This window comes from Sphaeramia orbicularis, chromosome 6 (genome assembly GCF_902148855.1).
Source record: "Sphaeramia orbicularis chromosome 6, fSphaOr1.1, whole genome shotgun sequence".
NCBI lineage: Eukaryota > Metazoa > Chordata > Actinopteri > Kurtiformes > Apogonidae > Sphaeramia > Sphaeramia orbicularis.
Window position 1 is genome coordinate 48,083,923 of NC_043962.1, and position 18,794 is coordinate 48,102,716.

General features: G+C 38.7%; 1 protein-coding gene across 4 annotated transcripts in view; it reads right to left on the reverse strand.

Moving 5' to 3' along the window:
• The window catches only part of LOC115420676 (contactin-1a-like), a 105,298-nt gene that overhangs the window by 14,751 nt on the left and 71,753 nt on the right, over positions 1-18,794 (reverse strand). For 3 of the 4 annotated variants that reach the window (XM_030136115.1, XM_030136116.1, XM_030136111.1), the window contains exons 4-16: positions 16,142-16,271; positions 13,982-14,160; positions 13,524-13,619; positions 11,599-11,805; positions 10,286-10,385; positions 9,202-9,383; positions 8,298-8,422; positions 6,857-6,974; positions 6,458-6,605; positions 5,386-5,513; positions 4,645-4,817; positions 3,782-3,905; positions 536-694 (exon numbers count right to left, since the gene is read on the reverse strand). In XM_030136115.1, the coding sequence (XP_029991975.1) occupies positions 536-694; positions 3,782-3,905; positions 4,645-4,817; positions 5,386-5,513; positions 6,458-6,605; positions 6,857-6,974; positions 8,298-8,422; positions 9,202-9,383; positions 10,286-10,385; positions 11,599-11,805; positions 13,524-13,619; positions 13,982-14,160; positions 16,142-16,271 (1,869 nt within the window). The remainder of the gene's footprint in view (positions 1-535; positions 695-3,781; positions 3,906-4,644; positions 4,818-5,385; positions 5,514-6,457; positions 6,606-6,856; positions 6,975-8,297; positions 8,423-9,201; positions 9,384-10,285; positions 10,386-11,598; positions 11,806-13,523; positions 13,620-13,981; positions 14,161-16,141; positions 16,272-18,794) is intronic. The other variant, XM_030136112.1, reaches the window with a different exon arrangement.

Below are 18,794 nucleotides of genomic sequence, written 5' to 3' on the forward strand. Positions count from 1 at the left end.
AGTGACCAAAAGAATATACTTAGATAAAATGTTTATTCACATTTGAGCTATTAATCCTATTAATCCTATCAATACAGTGAAATATTTCAAGTAAAATGCAGTTTCTCAGCTTTTCATTGTCATCAGATATGACCCATTTGGATGTCCAGAGGTTCTGTAGTGAACATGGAAACAAAATCATCTTCTGACACTGACTCACGAATAAAACCCATGCAGTTTGACAAATGGACACTAGTTCTTACATTTTTTAAATTATTTATTTTGCTGTAAAAGTCACTTTGTCTTCATTTTGCTCTCTTTTGAGAGAACAATATTATAACAAATGGTGATGAATCAGTTAGGAAAGGTTAAATGTAAAGGAAAACTTAAGTTGGAAGTCGCCACAAAAATAGTGCCAGGTCTTTGAGGGTTAAACAAATTCCATTCACATTTTCTCTACATATATTGACAGAACATCACATAAATCAACAGTATTGTATTCAGCATGAACTAAAGACAGCAGAACATTAATTTATTCATATTTATTTGATCTCACATGTGGTGGCATCCTTCCAGACTTTGGAAAAGGAATCCCTGTACTGGATGTTGTACTTGGAGATGGGACTGTGGTTGTCTGTTCCACGGCTCCACTGCAATGTTACACTCTTGTCAGTTTTATTCATCACTCGAATCCCACCTGGGGCACCCGGAGCACCTGGGATGAGGAAAAGAATACCAAATTAGTTCAAAGTGTTGTTAGGTGGGTCAACATCACTGCGCTTGCAGGTTTGTGTATCGATTACTGACACTGTCCAATAGAGTGAAGGTCACAAGCTCAAATTCCCACAGGTTCCTGCTACAAAGTGCACCTTAGGAAGATTATGAGCATCATAGATGTTCATAGAGTAGAAAGGAAGAGCGTAGCACGGACTGACAGAGTTTTAGTTATCTTGGTGAAATTCTTTTCCTTTATCAACTTTGGATGAGATTTACTTTACACTTAGTGACTTGCAAAAAATCATCAAAAAGAGTGCACAGGATTTACAGGTGATCTACTGATAATACACAAAATCATTAACACATACAAATCTGTCAGTAAATTGTGTTTTAATATCAGAAATTCAGAAGAAACATTGCTTGCTCTGTATTGGAAAAACAGCAGGAAATGTATTTGGAAATTTGACATTTTTTGTAACAAAGCCTTATGATCTTATGTGTTATGAAACTTCTTTTCGATATTTCGTCATTGAGCTCTTTACAATAGTCCAATAAAATGTGGAATGCTGTGTAGTCAGTCTGCTCTGATAACACCTTCCTTTGCCATTCAAATAAATAATCACTTTGCTCTTCCACAACTTGTTCCTGGCAGCGCCTCCTCTGTGTGTGTCACAGCCATGTCAGATGCTAAGGTTGTAATACATGTTTTTTTTCTGTGTTAAATAATGGCACAATTAGCAATAAATCAACAACAATGAACCTTAGCATATTACAACTCATTTAAATACGGTCCTCAGCAAAAAAAATTTTGCTTTGAAAGAGGGATGCTCCTACTAATACTATGCAAGTAGGTCAAGCAAAGTAAATGTGTCCATGCTCTTCCAGTGCTAACATCACACTGCACCTCTTAAGTAAATCAACAGAATAATTGAGAGTAATCTTTTTTCCACTAAAAAGGGTTTGGCATTACTAAATAGGAAAAATCATTAGATAATCTGACCCTTTATACCTCAACATCTAGTGACAGTGAAGGCTCTCATCCTTTTTATTCAAATAAAACCCTTCAGCGACCCCCTCATGCCCTGCCAATGAGGGCACACTCATCTATGAGGAGACAACTCTAATCAGGATTTTCCATTAATTTGCAACGGAACTGTACATAAACTGAAGCTAAAGCAAAAGCTTTTGAATCCAGTGTTATTCTTGGTCCTCCTGACTCTTCCTTTAGAACACAAAAATGGCCTAATAGAAATCCCAGACTGTGTCAGGGTTAGGCTCCCAACCCACAGCCTCGGAAATCACACAGGATTTACTTTTTCCAAGTCATGAATATGAGCCTAGACAACTAAGGCGATTAAAGCTGGACAGCCCTTAAGCTTCCCCTCTCCTTTAAGAGTCAGGAAAGAAAGCACAGTGCTGAAATTTTTTGACAATTCATGGTAAAGGATGAAATATTCCCTGTGTCTGAAAAAACTGTGTCATATGGAAATACCCTTAGCTTTGTCCACTGACATATTCTTGTCCAGAAACCATATTTGATGAAGGTTTAAGCTGAATTCACACACACATTTAAGCTAACACAGCCACATTTCAACACTGTTGGCAGGCTTGACTGTAACATTACACAACAATAACATATAAAAACCGTTCCTGCTATCTAAAATCCCTAATAACAACAAAGTACAGGTGCAGAGCTGTGTTTTTAGCTTAGACAGTCTCCTGAAGTAGATCTGCTTCCTTATGTGCCATGATAAATGGCCGTCTTTCATCTCCCCCTTGCTTCGCCCTGGACTGCTGGCATGTGGCACTCCATTAGGATGGCTTGTGTTTTGGTTCCACTCTGGGTAACGTCACAGTCAGCCGCTGTGCGTTCACCTGGCCATCTGTCAACAGCTGCTCTGAAAGCAGCAGCGGTGGCAAGCACACCCAGGGTACAACAGGGATCACTGGCAACCAGATCACTGCTAAAGTTCTTGGGTTCCTATCTGAAGAGACCCTTTGTCCGCCAACACTGGGCCTGTTTCAACCCCCAGAGGCAGGGCTGTAAGGCAAGCTCTCACTCATCAGGAAGCAGAAGGTGAAAACAGAGCCTAATGATTCATCCAAGAGGTGAAATACAGTAAATGAGTAAAGAGTACTGCGGAAGTCTGACAGTGTTCATTCTGTGCATGTTGGTGTATTATACAACTGAAAAAACAAAGACTGAAATTAGCAGCCCTCCAAACACGCAAAGTATTGTGTCCAGAGACTTAAATGCGTATTATTAAACACAACATTTTACTGTTAAAACAACCTTCCACCAATAAGAACTGTTTTCTCCAGTAACAGCTTGACAAGTTCTCAGGTTTTTCATCCCTTAACAAGTACAGTATAGCTGTTTGGATTTTTTATTCATTTTGGGAGACCTGTTTATCAAGGCAGACATTAATTTGGTTTTAGTACGTAATAAAAACAACTATGAACTATTTTTTTCTATTTGTAATTTTAACTAAAACAGAAGTATTTTTTATTCCTTGCTACTGTTATTTTAGATCCCTTAAATCTGTGATATGCTGTCTTAGATCTTTGTCCCTTGCTAAAATTACTGTGCCTTTCTGGACATATCACATTATTTGTACAAATATGTATTGTCATAGTGGCCGCCCAAATAATATGATCCTAACATTAAGCATCTACAGATATGTTTAAGCTGATTCATCTAAGGTTTTACACACTTAGTCGTTGGTGTCAGCAGACAGCTTTAGACTAACATTTATTGTTGGGTTAGTGGTGGATAGTGTTTTCTCTGTGAGCTTGATTCACTCACTGTGTGTTCCAATGTGTTCCCTTTGACTTCTAGGGTCTTATTGGAGACAAAATTCAGCAAAATGTTAGCACTACCTCTCTGCAGAACATCGTCTGAGTACCTATCTGTTGATTTCTCTTAATCTTTGTTTATTGTGCATACACACTCTGTAGATGGAATATCAATGACTTATGTGGACCTGATTAACTGTGACTCACTTAAAGGCATGTGGTATTTTGTTTAGAGTTTAGATTTACTGCAAAACTGTGAGCACATGGGCAGTTTCACGATTTGACTCACCCCTGACAACCAGGTCTGCAGAGGCAGTAACGTTGTCGACAGGCGTCTGTGCAGTGCAGGAGTAGCGTCCAGCATGCTTCAGCTGAGCATTCTTAATCAACAGCGTGCCGTTAGAACTTTCATTCTACACAAAACAACAGAACAGATAATGGTTAAGTCAGATTAAGTTTAAAGTCATATACAATATCATAAGGCAAGGCTTCCCTCACTCAACATCAACCTTGAATTATAAAAAATTAAGACAATATTCCAGTCAATGCTATTTCTGTGAGACTTAAGAGACTAAGATATCAAAAAGTATCACCACTTCATCTAGAAAGAAATGCAGGATTTCTGTAAAAAGGAAAAAGAGTCAGATGGGTTTTGTTAATACCACACAAACAGTATTAAGTGGAACTGGACGCTGTTTTACGAGGGGAAAATCCTCCTCATGAACAAAAATGGGGTATCATCAATCACAATCATAATATGATGTTTGGCTAGTAGGCAGATTGACAAATGAGGACTGCTAACCAATGTCTATGGTTAGAGCTGCACACAGAGAGAGTGCAGGTCATGTCAACAATAATGGATGTTAGTGGAGATTGCTATTAAACTGATATACAATGTACCATTAGACCAGGCTATTCAGGGCAGGAATGTGAAATGGCTTCTAAGTCGCATTAAAATCGGCTGTACTTTTCCATTTTAGATATTCCAATGAAAATGCAACTGACGTTTGACCTCAAATATGGTTTGACATGGATAAACACCAGGCTTAAATTGCAGCTTGTGTTTTCCAAACAGCGGTAAAATGAGTGAGCAAAAGTCAAATCATTCATGTTGAGTCCACTTAACATAATTGACCAAACAACATGTCTCACCGGGGTGCGTTCATAGTGTTGACTATCCTTGTGGAGGTCTATAACTTGGCCTTCCAGGGACCAGATGAAGGTAATGTCCAGCAAAGAATCATGTGTGGCAGCACAATGCATCAGGGCATTTTCACCCACATTAATGTCAGCATTGGTTGGTGTAAAACTGATCTTTGTAGCATCTGGGGAAAAACACAGTAGGAGTTAATGGAGGGATATAGGTCATTTAATTCACTCAAAGTATCTGCCTGGGGAAAATTTAGCTGAGGTTATGGGACTCAGCAGAATGAATATAAATGTAAGACTAAAGTTCATCACTTCGGAGGTAGAATGACATACAATAAGTACTATTGTCCAGTAGAGGGCAGAAAAGAGCTTTAAACAAGCAGAACTTGAGGTTCACTGTGAAAAAAACAAAAACATTTGATAGCAATGATTGCATGCCTGAAGACAAAATGACAAGCCTCAGACTCTTCAGTTCTATTTTTGTGACTCAATCACACATTCTCAACATATTCTCATCTTTTATTGGTCAATGTAAAGACCTTATATCACCTCATCTCACCTCATCTCATCTAAAGCCACCTCCCCTTTGCCCATGGGGAACCCACAGTCAGGGTGTAGCATGTGTACTACCTCACAGAGCCATAATTCAACAACAGAAAACATTTAGAGGCAGGTTTGAGAGTGTTACTAATGACTGCCAGTCAAATTTGACAAGAATGAATACAACAAGCAACAACAACTTGCCTGTGACCAGCAGAGAACCCGTGCTGTTTGCTTTGCCCCTGTCATTCTCAGCAAAGCAAGTGTACCTCCCTTCATCTGCTTTCGTCACGTTGAAAATCTCCAGGCTCCCGTCCTCCCAGATGAACACCCTGAAAAGAAAGCAGAATTAATTCTTCACACAGTGAGGAGGAAGATTTTTGAGGTATAAAATATTCAGCTTGCACTGTGTGAAGGTCAAAAGTCCAGTGTTTGTTATTCCACGGATACGTGGATGATGAAAATGATGAAAGTACTCGGAGTATCTGTCTGTTCTCTAATGGATATATGGTGATCCAAGTAAAATGAGTGTGAACTTGAAACCACTCAGCAAGGCGCAACAATAAATTGAGCTAAAAGCGAAGTATGAGTTTGAAGCTTGATTAATTTTCATCGTATAGTTTAGATTCTTGCATGACAAATAGCACAGGAGCACACACCCTGTCACCGCTCCACACCCTCTCTCATGCTCATGCAGACAGCCACTGTACAGAGCACTAGGAGGCGTATGCTGCATAGTAATTCAGCCACTGCACCTCCTCTATCTGAGTCCCTCTGTGGTGACTGGGGGGCGTGTAGGGTGGGAGAGGATTGGGGGTCCCAGAGCTTACAGATTAGGCTTGTTTTGCCAGTGAGGAGCACAAGGCAGGGGTTTGCATATGTAGTCTGTTCATGCTGATGAGCTTCAGAATGAGCTTAATGTCAACAACTGACAGACAGTGAGACAGTGCACGGTAAACACTGGCAAACATCAACAGTTAAGACAGCGTATCACAGATTTAAGGGATCTAAAGTTAATCTAGATCCCTTAAAATTACTCCAGAGGGGATCTACTGATGCTTCTGTTCAGATGGTTGGAAAATTACTGTACACTGATTTCCAAATACTCCTGTTTTTGTTAAAATTTTCCATTTGTGTCTTTGTTTGATACACATTTTCATTCAGCGCTAAAAGCACCATAAACAGGCCTGCCAAAATGAGTAATAAGCAAAATTCAAACTAGATTTCCTGTACTTGCTAGGGGACAATTGTGTCACAGTATAAAGCGGCTACTCACCTGGTTGAATTGGAAAGGAGCTCAGTGTCTTTGCTCCAGGTGAAGGTAGGCTTTGGGGCCACTTTCGGTCGACATTCAATCACCACTCGGCCGTTTTTAGCCGCCATGACTCTCTTAACTGGGTTGTGTTCGAATGTGGGAGCACAAGCTGTAGACAAAAAGGAGAATGATGCATCACTAAAATGTGCCCTATGCTAATCTAACATATTGTGTCTGCTATTTTAAATGTCCAAAATTAACATCATGTTCTTTCAACCATGTATGACCTGTTTTTCTTAATATAGTCTGACACTGTACTTCATATCCGCTAGTGAGATGTAAATGAGTCAGCTCCAAACATGACCTTTAAATCTGTGACATAGCTGGCTCTGCTGCAATGGAAGCTTGCATTTGACTCACCAAAAACCCGTAGCTCTGCGTTGGCATAGATGACTCCATGGTGATTTTCTGCTATGCACTGGTACATCCCAGAATCTTCAAACGTCAAGCTGTTGAACCTCACCTCATTCTTGCCAAACTGTAAAAATAAACAAGTTAAAAAAAAATGTTTTTCAACCAATGCAAATATTATTACTCAGACTAAAATCAAACTGTTGATTCTTGAGATCCATTGAGCAAGAGAGTGCAATTATTAAAACTGACTGGGAGAGGATTTCCTTAATGTACAGCTCTGGAAAAAATTAAGAGACCATTGCAATTTCCTCTGAAATCAGCATGTCTGCATGTAGGACAGCCATTCCATTCCTGTATCTGTTGAATTCCAACACAAGCTCACCTTTTTCTACTTAATAAACACCTGATCTTATTTAAGAAGGAGAAGTCTAAAAACCACTACTGTGGCCATCACTATCTTCTTACAATAGGCAAAAGCAATTGGAGTAAAAAAATAACTATTGAAAACTACTCGACTTCTGCTCTGACAATGTTCCCAAACTCTGAGGACTGGTTTTTCTATCAGGACAATGCTCCTGGCCTCAGCTAGGTCAATAAAGGTGTGGATGACCGACCACCAGATGAAGACCCTGTCATGGCTAGCCCAATCTCCAGACTTGAACCCACTTTGAAAACTTATGGAGGAAGATGGATGGTCACAAGCCATTGAACATTGCTGAGCTTCTTGAGTTTATCTGCCAGGAGCTGCATAAAGTCATCCAACAGCAATGGTGGAGAGCCAAGACACGTGAAAGCTGTCATTGAAAATCAGGGTTATTCCACCAAATATTGATGTCTGAACTTTTCCCAAGTTACAACATTAGTATTGTGTTGTTTAGAAATTAATATGAACTGGTTTCCTTTGCATTATTTGACATCTGCATCTTTTTGTTATTTTGACCATATGTCCTGTTCTGCAAATACATGCTCTAAATAATGATATTTTTATTTGGAATTTGGGAGAAATGCTGTTAGTAGTTTAGAGAACAAAACAAAAATGTTCATTTTCCTCAAACACATACCTATAAATGAGACAAAGTAATAATTTTGCAGTGGTCTCTTATTTTTTTACAGAGCTGTATAATGATGCATTCAGTGACATAAATCAAACAACCTTCCCCACTCTGCTATCACTACCTGCTTCTCTCTTGGGTATTTCTAAGACCTGATGACAGTTGTTTCTACGGAGGCTTACACAATCCAAGCTGGCACCCACTCAATAACAACAGGTACCTTCTCCTGACACAGTATCCACAGTGCCAGTTTCCTGTCAGCACTGTGTTACTGTAACTACCTTGGGCTACACACTGAATATGTTCTAAGAGACTTCACAGTGCTGCTGTATTTTACTGCAATAGCTAAATTGCTCAGCAAAAGGACAATAAAGATTTATGGGGATGAATATTACCGGTTTCCCATTTTTCAAGAAGCGGATGTGAGGTTTAGGTTTGCCACTGGCTATGCAGGACATGGTGTATTCACTGTTAAGGTCTTTTTCAATGCTGGTGATGTGCTCCACCCATTCAGGAAATGCTGCAAATGAGCAAAAACAGTAAAAAATCAACTGAAATAATCATTTAAAGCCATTAAAAATTGATAGAAAGAAAGCAAAACCTGAGAAATTGTACAAGGTATTGGCAACAACAATAAAATGTTACATTATATTCGAGAAAGTATATTTTAATAAGTCTTAGAGTTTATAAATATGAGAAACAACTGCAATGCCAAAATGTCTAACAGGACTCATAGCTCAAATACAGTATACTCTGTGACTGAGTGACTGACTCACTACCATCTATTTTTAGATAATCCTGAATAATCGTCGAGGCACTTTTCCAAACTTAGGGTCAGGACCCAAAATGGGTTGTGGAATCTTTCTTATTGGGTCACCCATTTGTGCATCATCTAATGCATTTTTGTCCATTTTATTGACCATTTTGTTAATTTTGTTCAGTATCATGTTTGTTTTCTCATTTTGTTGACACAATTCTTCTTTCATACATTTAATATTTAAATATTAAAATATAATGTGAAGGTAAAATTTGTGAATATAAACTTCACAAATATAAAAAAAAAAAAACAATAAAATGGACAAGAATGCACAGAATAATAACCAAATGGGCAACCAAAGGAAAAAAAAAAAAGTTACACAACCCATTGAGTCTGTTGAGTTTGGTGAAGGTATCTCTAAGACCATTCATTCATTTAACTTTTATTCACTTGTTTTGAGCAAGTATAATATTTACAACACAAATTACCTGCATACAATAAATGAATAGTTGTTTTGAATGTATTATGTTTCACTCTCTTACCTTCGACAGAGACTCGTGCAGAATGGTAGTCCTTTCCTTTTGAGTTTACTGCCTCGCACTGATACCTGCCAGCATCCTCAGTCTGTACATTGTACAAATGCAGATGAGTGCCTGCCATGTGCACCTCGTGATTGGGTGGCAGGTGTCCATCTAACTTCTTCCAACGGATTTCGGGGACAGGGCTGTGAAGAACGGAGATAGAAAATAAAACAAAAACCTGGTTTTATCTTGGATCGTTTAACACTATAGTAATCATCATTTGAAAATCTGTTATATTACCTTAGTGAATATCTTGGGAATTAAATAAAGATGTCTAATAATTTAAGTAACAATAAACCTGACAGATAGGTAAAACAATGTGCTGTGGAAAACTGCCCTTCCTGGTAGAGGAGGGGCAGGACCTGGTCTCACCTATCAGGCCACACCCAACCCTTTAAGAGGCCCGGATCAGGCCAAGGTCCAACCTTTTCCTTTGTCTGATGGAGCATGCAGCCTGTGTGAAACTGATTTTAGCCCACTGTTAGTGTTATGTGTTTATTTCAACTAGATAAACCTTGTTGAGAACTTCTGTCATACATTATATAAGATTACATGACTGCTGATCTCATTTGTTCATATTTGACTAAAACAGTTCATAGTAGGTTATAAGAGCACATAAACAGAAGAAAACTGATGTATATGCCATTTATATTTCTGCAAAAAAAAGGTGAAAAAACAAAATGTAATATGACAGCCTTAAATTGTTCCCTGTCTGGAAAGCCTGGGAGGTCATGCCTATTATGGTTTATAAACACACTGGAGAAAGTTTTGTGGGTTTGCAATATAATGTAATATACCTGGCTTATGTGGCCTCCTATTCTAGGGAATTTGGAGACAATGAAATGACCCTAATAAATATAATCTTTTAGTACTGAGTGTACTGGACATTTAAAACAAGTAATACATTTTATCATGTTGTACCATGATAACAACCTTATTTTTGTGCAAAGAAAAATCCTATTATATCGTTTAAGACACAACTCACTGGGATGCCACAGTTTATAAGTGCTATTAAAACAATGCTATTGTATTCTCTTATGCTTACTTTCCCAGAGCAAAGCACTCCAAAGTGATATTTTGCCCCACCAGCGCAGTGGTGTCTGGGAACTTGACTTTGAGGTCAGCAGGATATTTCCTGATGGGACCTAAAAGGAACAGAAACAGAATAACAGAATTATTCATTTATATCCAGGTACTAATTTCTATCTGCTATGTTTTAGCTGGGAGGTCTCATGCATACTTAGTGTTTACCTTAAAGGGGTGTTATATAGTATTTCTAGTCTCAAATATAAAAAAATGACTTAATATTATCATTAGAATGAAGAGCTCTCACCCATGTATTGGATCGTAGAGATAATGGACTTGAATCAAGTGAATTTATTTATATGAATGGGGCATGAGATTTATGTAACCACTAGAGGGAGTAGTGAGTCGTTCTGCCACAGTGAGGAAAACTAACACCACAGGGCCTTTAACCAAAGTGCTGAAAATGACCAGATGAGATGAAAGCACTAAAAACACTTTTAGAGTCAAATAAAGTGACAAAGTGATAAAAGCTAGTGTTTTCACCACTGGACGCAGCTCTAAATGAAAAGAATTGAGTTTGATGCTGAAATGGCAGCGTTTCTTCTACATAGGTGAGTGTGATCATGATGCTTAAAAAGGAATAAAGTTACTTTGTGATGATACCTAAGCTGACCATTTGTTGATCCACAGTTCACACTAAACTGTGACAGTTCTGACCTTGTTTGGATGTTTTTTCGAAACTTCCGATCTTCAGTGCAGCTATTGACAACACAAACCATTTATGATTTGTGGTTTTACTGTGGCTGTTTTCTATCTAAAAACAGAGCTAAGCTAACAGAGCTATAATGTAAACTATCAGCTGATGCAGCATGCGATGATTGTAAGTGTTACCTTGAGTGACTGTCAAAATAAGGGACTAAGAGTTTTAGTTTGAAGAAAAAAAAACTTGATGATACCATCATACTGATGTGTGTAAACACTGAGCTTTATACTTTATTCTGTGAATTTCACAGTCTGTGGATACATAGCATTGATTCATTGGTCTTTTTTGTTAGCCTAAGTGTGTTCAATATCCAATACAGCACAGAATGCCTTTAACTACTGAAACATTTACTTTTGTTTTTTCCCAGAGGCTTTTCTTTTGCTAAATTCATGAGTATGCAACCAGCATTCAACCTAAGTATGAAAGTTTTACTAAGGTGTGCAAAACAAGCACAGAAGATCACACGTTGTACAAACTAATGCAGTAAAAAGTATTCTTAGTCTTGTTGCAAACTCAAACAAATATGAATGACTGGTAAGAACTCGGAAAGTAGGAAGTAAGGCACTAACGTTCAGCCAGAGGCACTAGGGGGATATAGTTGGAGAAGACGCTCTTTGAAATTGATGGACTGGATGCAATACAGGAATAGTTGCCGCTGTCCGAGGAGTCCACCTTGGAAATGTAAAGGTTGCCTGTTATCTGGGAGACAAAACGCCTCTTGTCCAGTGGGATGAAGGTGGGGAATTCATTGAGGATCCATCGGAATGACAGCTCAACTGCAAAGAAAGAGACAAAACAAACAAACAAAACCTGCCTGTCAAAGGCTTAGACACATAGCAACAGCTATGGAGAGAGCAGAGGAGGTTGAATGTGGGGCTGGCTCAGTCTGAACAATCTGAATATACAATGTGCAAAACAAAAATAGCACAATTATTTGGTGTTGAGGGGGTTTCATTATTCAAGCATCTATTAACCTTTGAGATGAAGTCTTCAGGCTGAGAGGCATAATAGAGAAACACTGTTTGCTTGTTGAGGTAATTCGGATCTTGTGTAGAGAGACTTAACCATTCACTTTCCCTGTTGTGTTTGATGGATTTGCATTGGTGTGAATGTGGATAAAAGGGCTTCTGTTTTCAACTAAATTGCTATGGCTTAAGAACAGTGACAGAAATAGTAAGAGGAAAAACTGCTTTCTGGGCTCATGTTCAAAGCATATAAAGCAAAAAAAGCAGTAAAATAATAAAATGAGGCCACATCAAGAAACGCACACTTAAAGAAACAGACATATTATGCTGAAAACTAGTCCAAAAATGGATTATGAAACAACAAACACTGCAGTCATATATTAGCTTGAACTAAATATGAGACTAGTGTATTGTCTCCCTTTTATATTAATAAGGAGGTGCAAAAAGAACCCAGCATAGGAATGTCTGGGAACTGTGACAAAGAGAACGTTAATGAGATGGTGACAGAGTAAGTGATGCCATTATTTTTATACCTCAGAGAACATTAGGAAGGGCAACTCAATCCCAAGCCAACAGGGGACAAGGCTCCAGTTCATTTCATTATTTCACTAATTTGGTTCATCAGTTTCATGAAACCCCCATTGCAGACATTTGTCTGAAAGAGGTTTTAGTGCAGTTTATCAGACACAGATTGCAGACTTTCATTTACATATAATTGGAATTTTGAATCTTTGATCGAGCCGTCTGATATTGCAACTGACTGTGTGAGAATGCAAAAAAGAAAAATTTAAAATTCAATTCTTGAAGGAGGATATGGTGAAGAAGAAATCTTCTGCTAATACTGAAGACAGAGTAATTCACTATAAAGAGATGCATAGCCGTATACTGAAAAACAACCAAACCATATCTTTGTGTCGGTGTTCTCTTGATGTAATAATTCTCGTCTGCTGATAGGTCTTTTTTTAGGCCGACTTTTGCACTGCAATCTACAAATGGCTCTCAAAATCCCATTCCAGAGACATTAGCCTGACTGCAATCCGCTGATCTCTGGATGCTCAGTTGAGACTTCTGAATTTTCATCTGCACTGCACCTAGAAATGACGGTTGCTAAGAAACTCTTGACTTGGAAGTCTTCCACTGCATCCAGCTTCGATCATTGGCTTACCAAGATGTTATCTGCCATACAGATGGAACGATTGCGCCAACACGAACCTAGTACACTGAATAGAGATGAGAGAATATGGGGTCTTTTCTGGCTCAGCACCATATCACCTCTCACACATAAAGATTTATTTTCAGAGCTCAACTTGATTCCATTTACTTGTATCTGTGTCAACACTTGCCTTGTCTTGATTCTGTATTTCATTATTGTCTGGAAGTCATTTTTGTAAATTTCTATATCTATGTTCCTTCATGTACGATGGAAGCTTGAAAACTACAAATAAAATGTCAGTGGTGCCACTGTTCCTTACACCTAATAGGTTAGATACTACCGTTACATGATGAGGGGGGCTGAACATAATCTGTACCTGGATAATGCGGTGGGGGGGCACAGAGCAGCACAGCCCCCTGTCCCTCTTTGACATACACTGATTCCCTCTCCTCTGATGAGAAAAGATCAAGGTCTGAGAGAGGCAGAGACAAAAATCAAGTGTAAGACATTTAGAGTTAACACTCTTCATCACACCTTATCACCCTACATTACAGCATCTCTCACAACTACTTCCCATCAAATCTGAACAAAATGTTTAAAGACTGCATAAAGTTTAATGCCAGCTTTTGAACTGCACTTAACAGAAAAGTACATTAACCATGCCGGCGTTACGGTGTTAGATTACTCACTGCTCTGTCTACACCATTCAAGATTGGTCCTGGCTGTCCTTGTAATTTCATTTCATTTAATATGCATGCAAGTCCATTTGCCTGTTTAATCTGCATGGGGCTGTAGATAGCATTGTAAATGAGGGTTCACATATGGGCCACTTACATCCAAACTGGACAGAGGCTGCACGGCTGATTATCATGCCAAAGTTGTTGGAAGCCAAACAGGTGTACATTCCTACATGTTTGCTTTTAATGGGGTTGCTGATGACCAAGTTGCCTCCCACTAGACGGTAGTGGCTGTCTTGTACATCTAGGTCAATTTCTTCGCTGTCCAAGAGCCACCTGCAAAGAAAACAGTCATGGTTAATATGAAAGACTTACAGTGATTAACAAATATAAGTTGGCTGACAGAGTGGTTTACTCCATATGACCTATACTTTTAACACATTCAGTTGTACATAACATTTATAAACCATCTATATTCATTGTTTATCCAAATGGCTATGTATTCAACAGTTATTACTGTACTGTGTGTCTGTCCAAGAAGAGGGATCCTTCCTCTATGGCTATTGCTGAGGTTTCTTCCACTTTTTTCCTGGTTAAAGAGTGTTTTGAGGAGTCTAAGGACAGAGGATGTTGTATATTATACAGACTATGTTGAGTTTGTGGTAATGGCCTACTCAAATAAAACTGAAATGAACTGAATTTACCTAGATTTTACATATGGTCCTCTATGGTTGGGAAAAAGATTAGCAGATCATAGTCAAAATCCACAAAAGGATTGTGCAACAGTGCAATGAAGAATTCACAAAGCACCAACAAAGGTTGGGATACACTACAAAGTGCACTGCCAGGCAGATAGATAGCACTACTATTGCACTGTTGTCATGTTAAAATGAGGGAATATTCATACATTTGGCACAAAATCAGGTCATTTTAATGCAAATAAGCATTCTTGGAAATATGATCTAATTTGCTAAAAACTAGTTGAAATTGCCATAGTGACTGATGCAAATACCACCTGTAGAAAGCTAGTGTCAAATGAACACAAACTCCTCTGACTCATAATCTGTTATCTCAATTTCTCAAAATATTTGTGTTTGTGAGACTTAAGTAATGTTGAATTAATATTCAATGTTATTAGTCACCAAATCTGAAGTCACATATTGGAGGGATCAGGTCGATTATATGTGTTTTATCACCAAGTTTCAGGTACTTAAATATAAAAAGCACTGACAATTACACTGCTTTATTACATAACCATATATCCTTATCATCCCGCAACCCTGGAGCACAACCTGGGAGCACTCTGAAGTCAGACATAAAACAAACAGATTCATACCTACATGAACTACATTAATAGATGAAATATATTTTTATGGACATTTCAGTAGATTGTGTAACAGATGTGAAACACTATGAAAACATTGGTCTGATTGTGTAGAACTCTGTGTCTTCATGTCTCTGCTCATTAAAGACATACATTCTAAAGGTTGTTCTACTTTCTGTTTTCGTTACAGACCAATCTGTAGCTGGATGGCAGAGAAATACCTGAAACACTGGAAACTCAGATGCAAAACATGGGTAAATTGCACTCAGATATAAACACTGCACAATTCCTTGACATAATCCATTCTGTGTGGATCCAGTGTTATGTCTTACAGTTGACTTTTCCTTCTAATAAACACACATTACAGTTGCTATGATCATAAATTGAGGGATGCTATATAAAATCACAAACACATGTCATGTTGCAAAATGCCTAAATAACTGCACTGTAGGTGAACTCTCGGAAACACTTAATTCCAGCTGTGGTCAAAACCAATTCCTTGCCTCTGACATCTAATTATGGGCTCTCTAACGGTGAAACTGATTTGAGCAAAATCATTTACATACATTTACATATAAGCTGAAATGGATCATCCTAAACGTTAAACTGTGCTGCAAAAGGAGGTGGAGACACGACAGCAGTGATGTTGTGCTGCAGCCACAAGAAAAAACATCTTGCTGGTGTGCCGTAGTTTGGCATTCAGTTTTTTGTTACTATGGTGAAAAGACAACCATCTGCTGTAGAAAAAATTTATTCTCCAGGTTGTTTGACAACAAAATTATGCATGAATCATTAGCACTGCTGGATGCCACACATGCATGCTTTACAAAATGTGTTTTTCAAAAAGTTAAAATGAACCTGCTTGTGACCTTGCCATTTATAAACAGATACTAAAACTGTCTAAATAAAGCCTGAGAGATAGCGAGCAATGGGAGGCACATGGAATACACAGTGGGTCGTAATGAGGCTGGGGTTATGAGGAACATATGTTACTTGTATGTGGCAGGTGGATTTGCTCTGGCCCGGCAACTCATGGTGATTTTGGCCTCCGGCGACTCCTCTGGGTAGATGGTATCCACCGGCTGCTCCTCAAACACTGGTCCGTAACCTGTGGCTTCAACTGCTGACAACAAACAAACGAGATCAGGGTAAGAAACAACAAGCCGGGTCAGAATTACAAACAGGAAATATCAAGGTGTTAGAGCTCAGTGGCTGACAGTTCTGGGGCAGTTCCATCAAAAATAAGACAGCTGGGTTCAGATATAACATAACTTGGAGGAGAAAAAAAACAATATCACAGTGACTAGACTCTGAGATTGCCTCTGTGAAGACCTGCCTGTTAATCTTTCAGCCCTGGCCTGCTTTTTGCGCACGTCTGTAGTGTTTAGTAGTGACTTTAGATGAATTTTGATTTCAGCTGTAAGTAGTCTAATCCTTAAATCCACACAAAGTCTGTTTCAGGCATTGATGCAGAGTAAGGACTGTGTGCTTTAGTCCAAATCAAAACATCACACTAATTATGACAGAGACGTGCTCACTAAGGTGCCAAACCACAATGACACATTCATCCTTTGCCAGTGGATATTGGAACATTATTGGTATGAGCTAAAAGAAATCCTGAAGCTGGAAGCATTACCTGACATAGCATAATCCAAACCCCTTTCACCCAGTGTGTCATTCACAGTACTGTGAACAGTGCACAAACAAATCCAGGGAGAGAATCCCCTTGATGAAAATGCCTTTCTTGGTTCAATCTGCTTTTTACACCATCAACACACACATACAATTAGCCCCAATTACTCATTAGAACAGACACATCACAAGCAGCGGCATGAATAAGACATAAACACAATGCCAGGCTATGAATAAGCAATGAGACGAAATGTTCCCAAATGCTGATTATTCTCTCAGATCAAGAGTGTGTGTAGGTGACTGCAGGAATACAAATCTGAAGCACGTGAGCATGTGCACATTTGTGTTATTCCCATGTGTTTGTGAGTTCTAAGAGAGCACAGCTGACACCTCAATGGAGAAAAGTGAGCTCTTTTAGACAGTAATATCCTGCTTCTATTCGATCCTTCTGACTAGGCCTGCAATGGTGCTTAAGATTCACTCATGCTGAAAATATCCTATTGACAGCCTTTAGAAACCTACAGAAAAGAGGAATGTATTCATAATATCCTGATAAAGCATTATTGCAAATTTTTACTATCATAAAAAATCTGAATGATGCAACTATAAAAAAAATAACAATAATAAATTAACCAAAATATGTGCAAATTTCAGAAGTTTAATATATGTTAGACAATTCCAGAGGTTTCCTGGTGACTGGTAGATTAATATGACTCACAGTACCAATTTTCTTTTGTGCCTCTACTAATCAAAAGTGAATTAAAATGCTGTAATCTCAGCTTCTGCACAAACCGTCTCCTAGCCTCATTTTCAAGTTGGCTGTAACCTTTTTGCACCAGGACATCAAACCAAAAGAAGGAAATTAAGACATTAGGAGACAGGATGTACTCCCACTCACACACTCCAGCAGCCAACCATGTGCAGCTGTTTGACATTGATGCAAATCCCAAGGACTCTGAATTACTGCTGGCTGAGAGAGAATTAAATATACTATAAATGGGGTTTTGTGGGGCAGATGGGAGGCATATTAAGTGTGAAACTATGTCCTGGGAATAAAAGAGAAAGGAAAAGAAAGAATTAAGAAAGAATTAATAGAAACAGGCTCTAAAGGGTGATACAGAGTAGAGTAAGGGGAACGCAGCGATCCTATTCTTATGGTGGTAATACAGTAGGCGGCTCTGCCTGAGTTTCAGATAAATGCTGTAAATGTAAATATGAAAAATGAATGTGGGATGGAATCCGGGAGAGGAGTCACTGTGGCTCAGGCGCAGTACTGAAACAGCAGTTGGAAGTGTATCACAGAGGAATGAGTGCTGGTGCCATTTCTAGATTCTCCCTGTAATGTGGGATGTAACAGATGGTAGAGGGAAGTGTTAAAGCAGGCCACATAAGGCCCACTGCCTGCAGACACACAGGCCTTTTCCACTCTCTCTGCTTCACTTCACTTTCTCTGTCCATCTACATGTCTCGCCTCGGTTCCCTCTACAGCACAGTGTATCCTCCTGTCACGCTCAGCTTCTCTCTCTTTACCTTTTACCTTTGATTTCCTTCAGTTACTACTGGTCTGGTAAATTTTTCTTTCCTGGTGACTTACTCAGCCTCCTTCTCATTCTCCTGTGGCCATAGAGCTGGATACTGAACTTCAGTACTTTTATATCACTTCAATGCTTTCCTGGTTTTGTTTGGTATCATTTGACATTTCAATGTCTAAGAAGGATGTCTCATCACTCCCTGAATGAAACATGTATCAGTGAGTATGTTTACATGCAAATTAACACTCCACTTTTTCCCTATTTCTGAAAAACCAAATATTCCAAATACACTGTTTACACAGCTAGTGAAAATAAATATTCTTCCACTGTTTCATTCAGCCATTCATACCCCATTAAAATAATGTTTTTCAAAGTTTTGCATTGGTGGCACATACTGAAGTGTGTGAAACAGCACCACCAACCAGTGATTTTTCCTTCTAAACTTCTCACATAGTTTAATGTTATTCAATATGACACCAAAG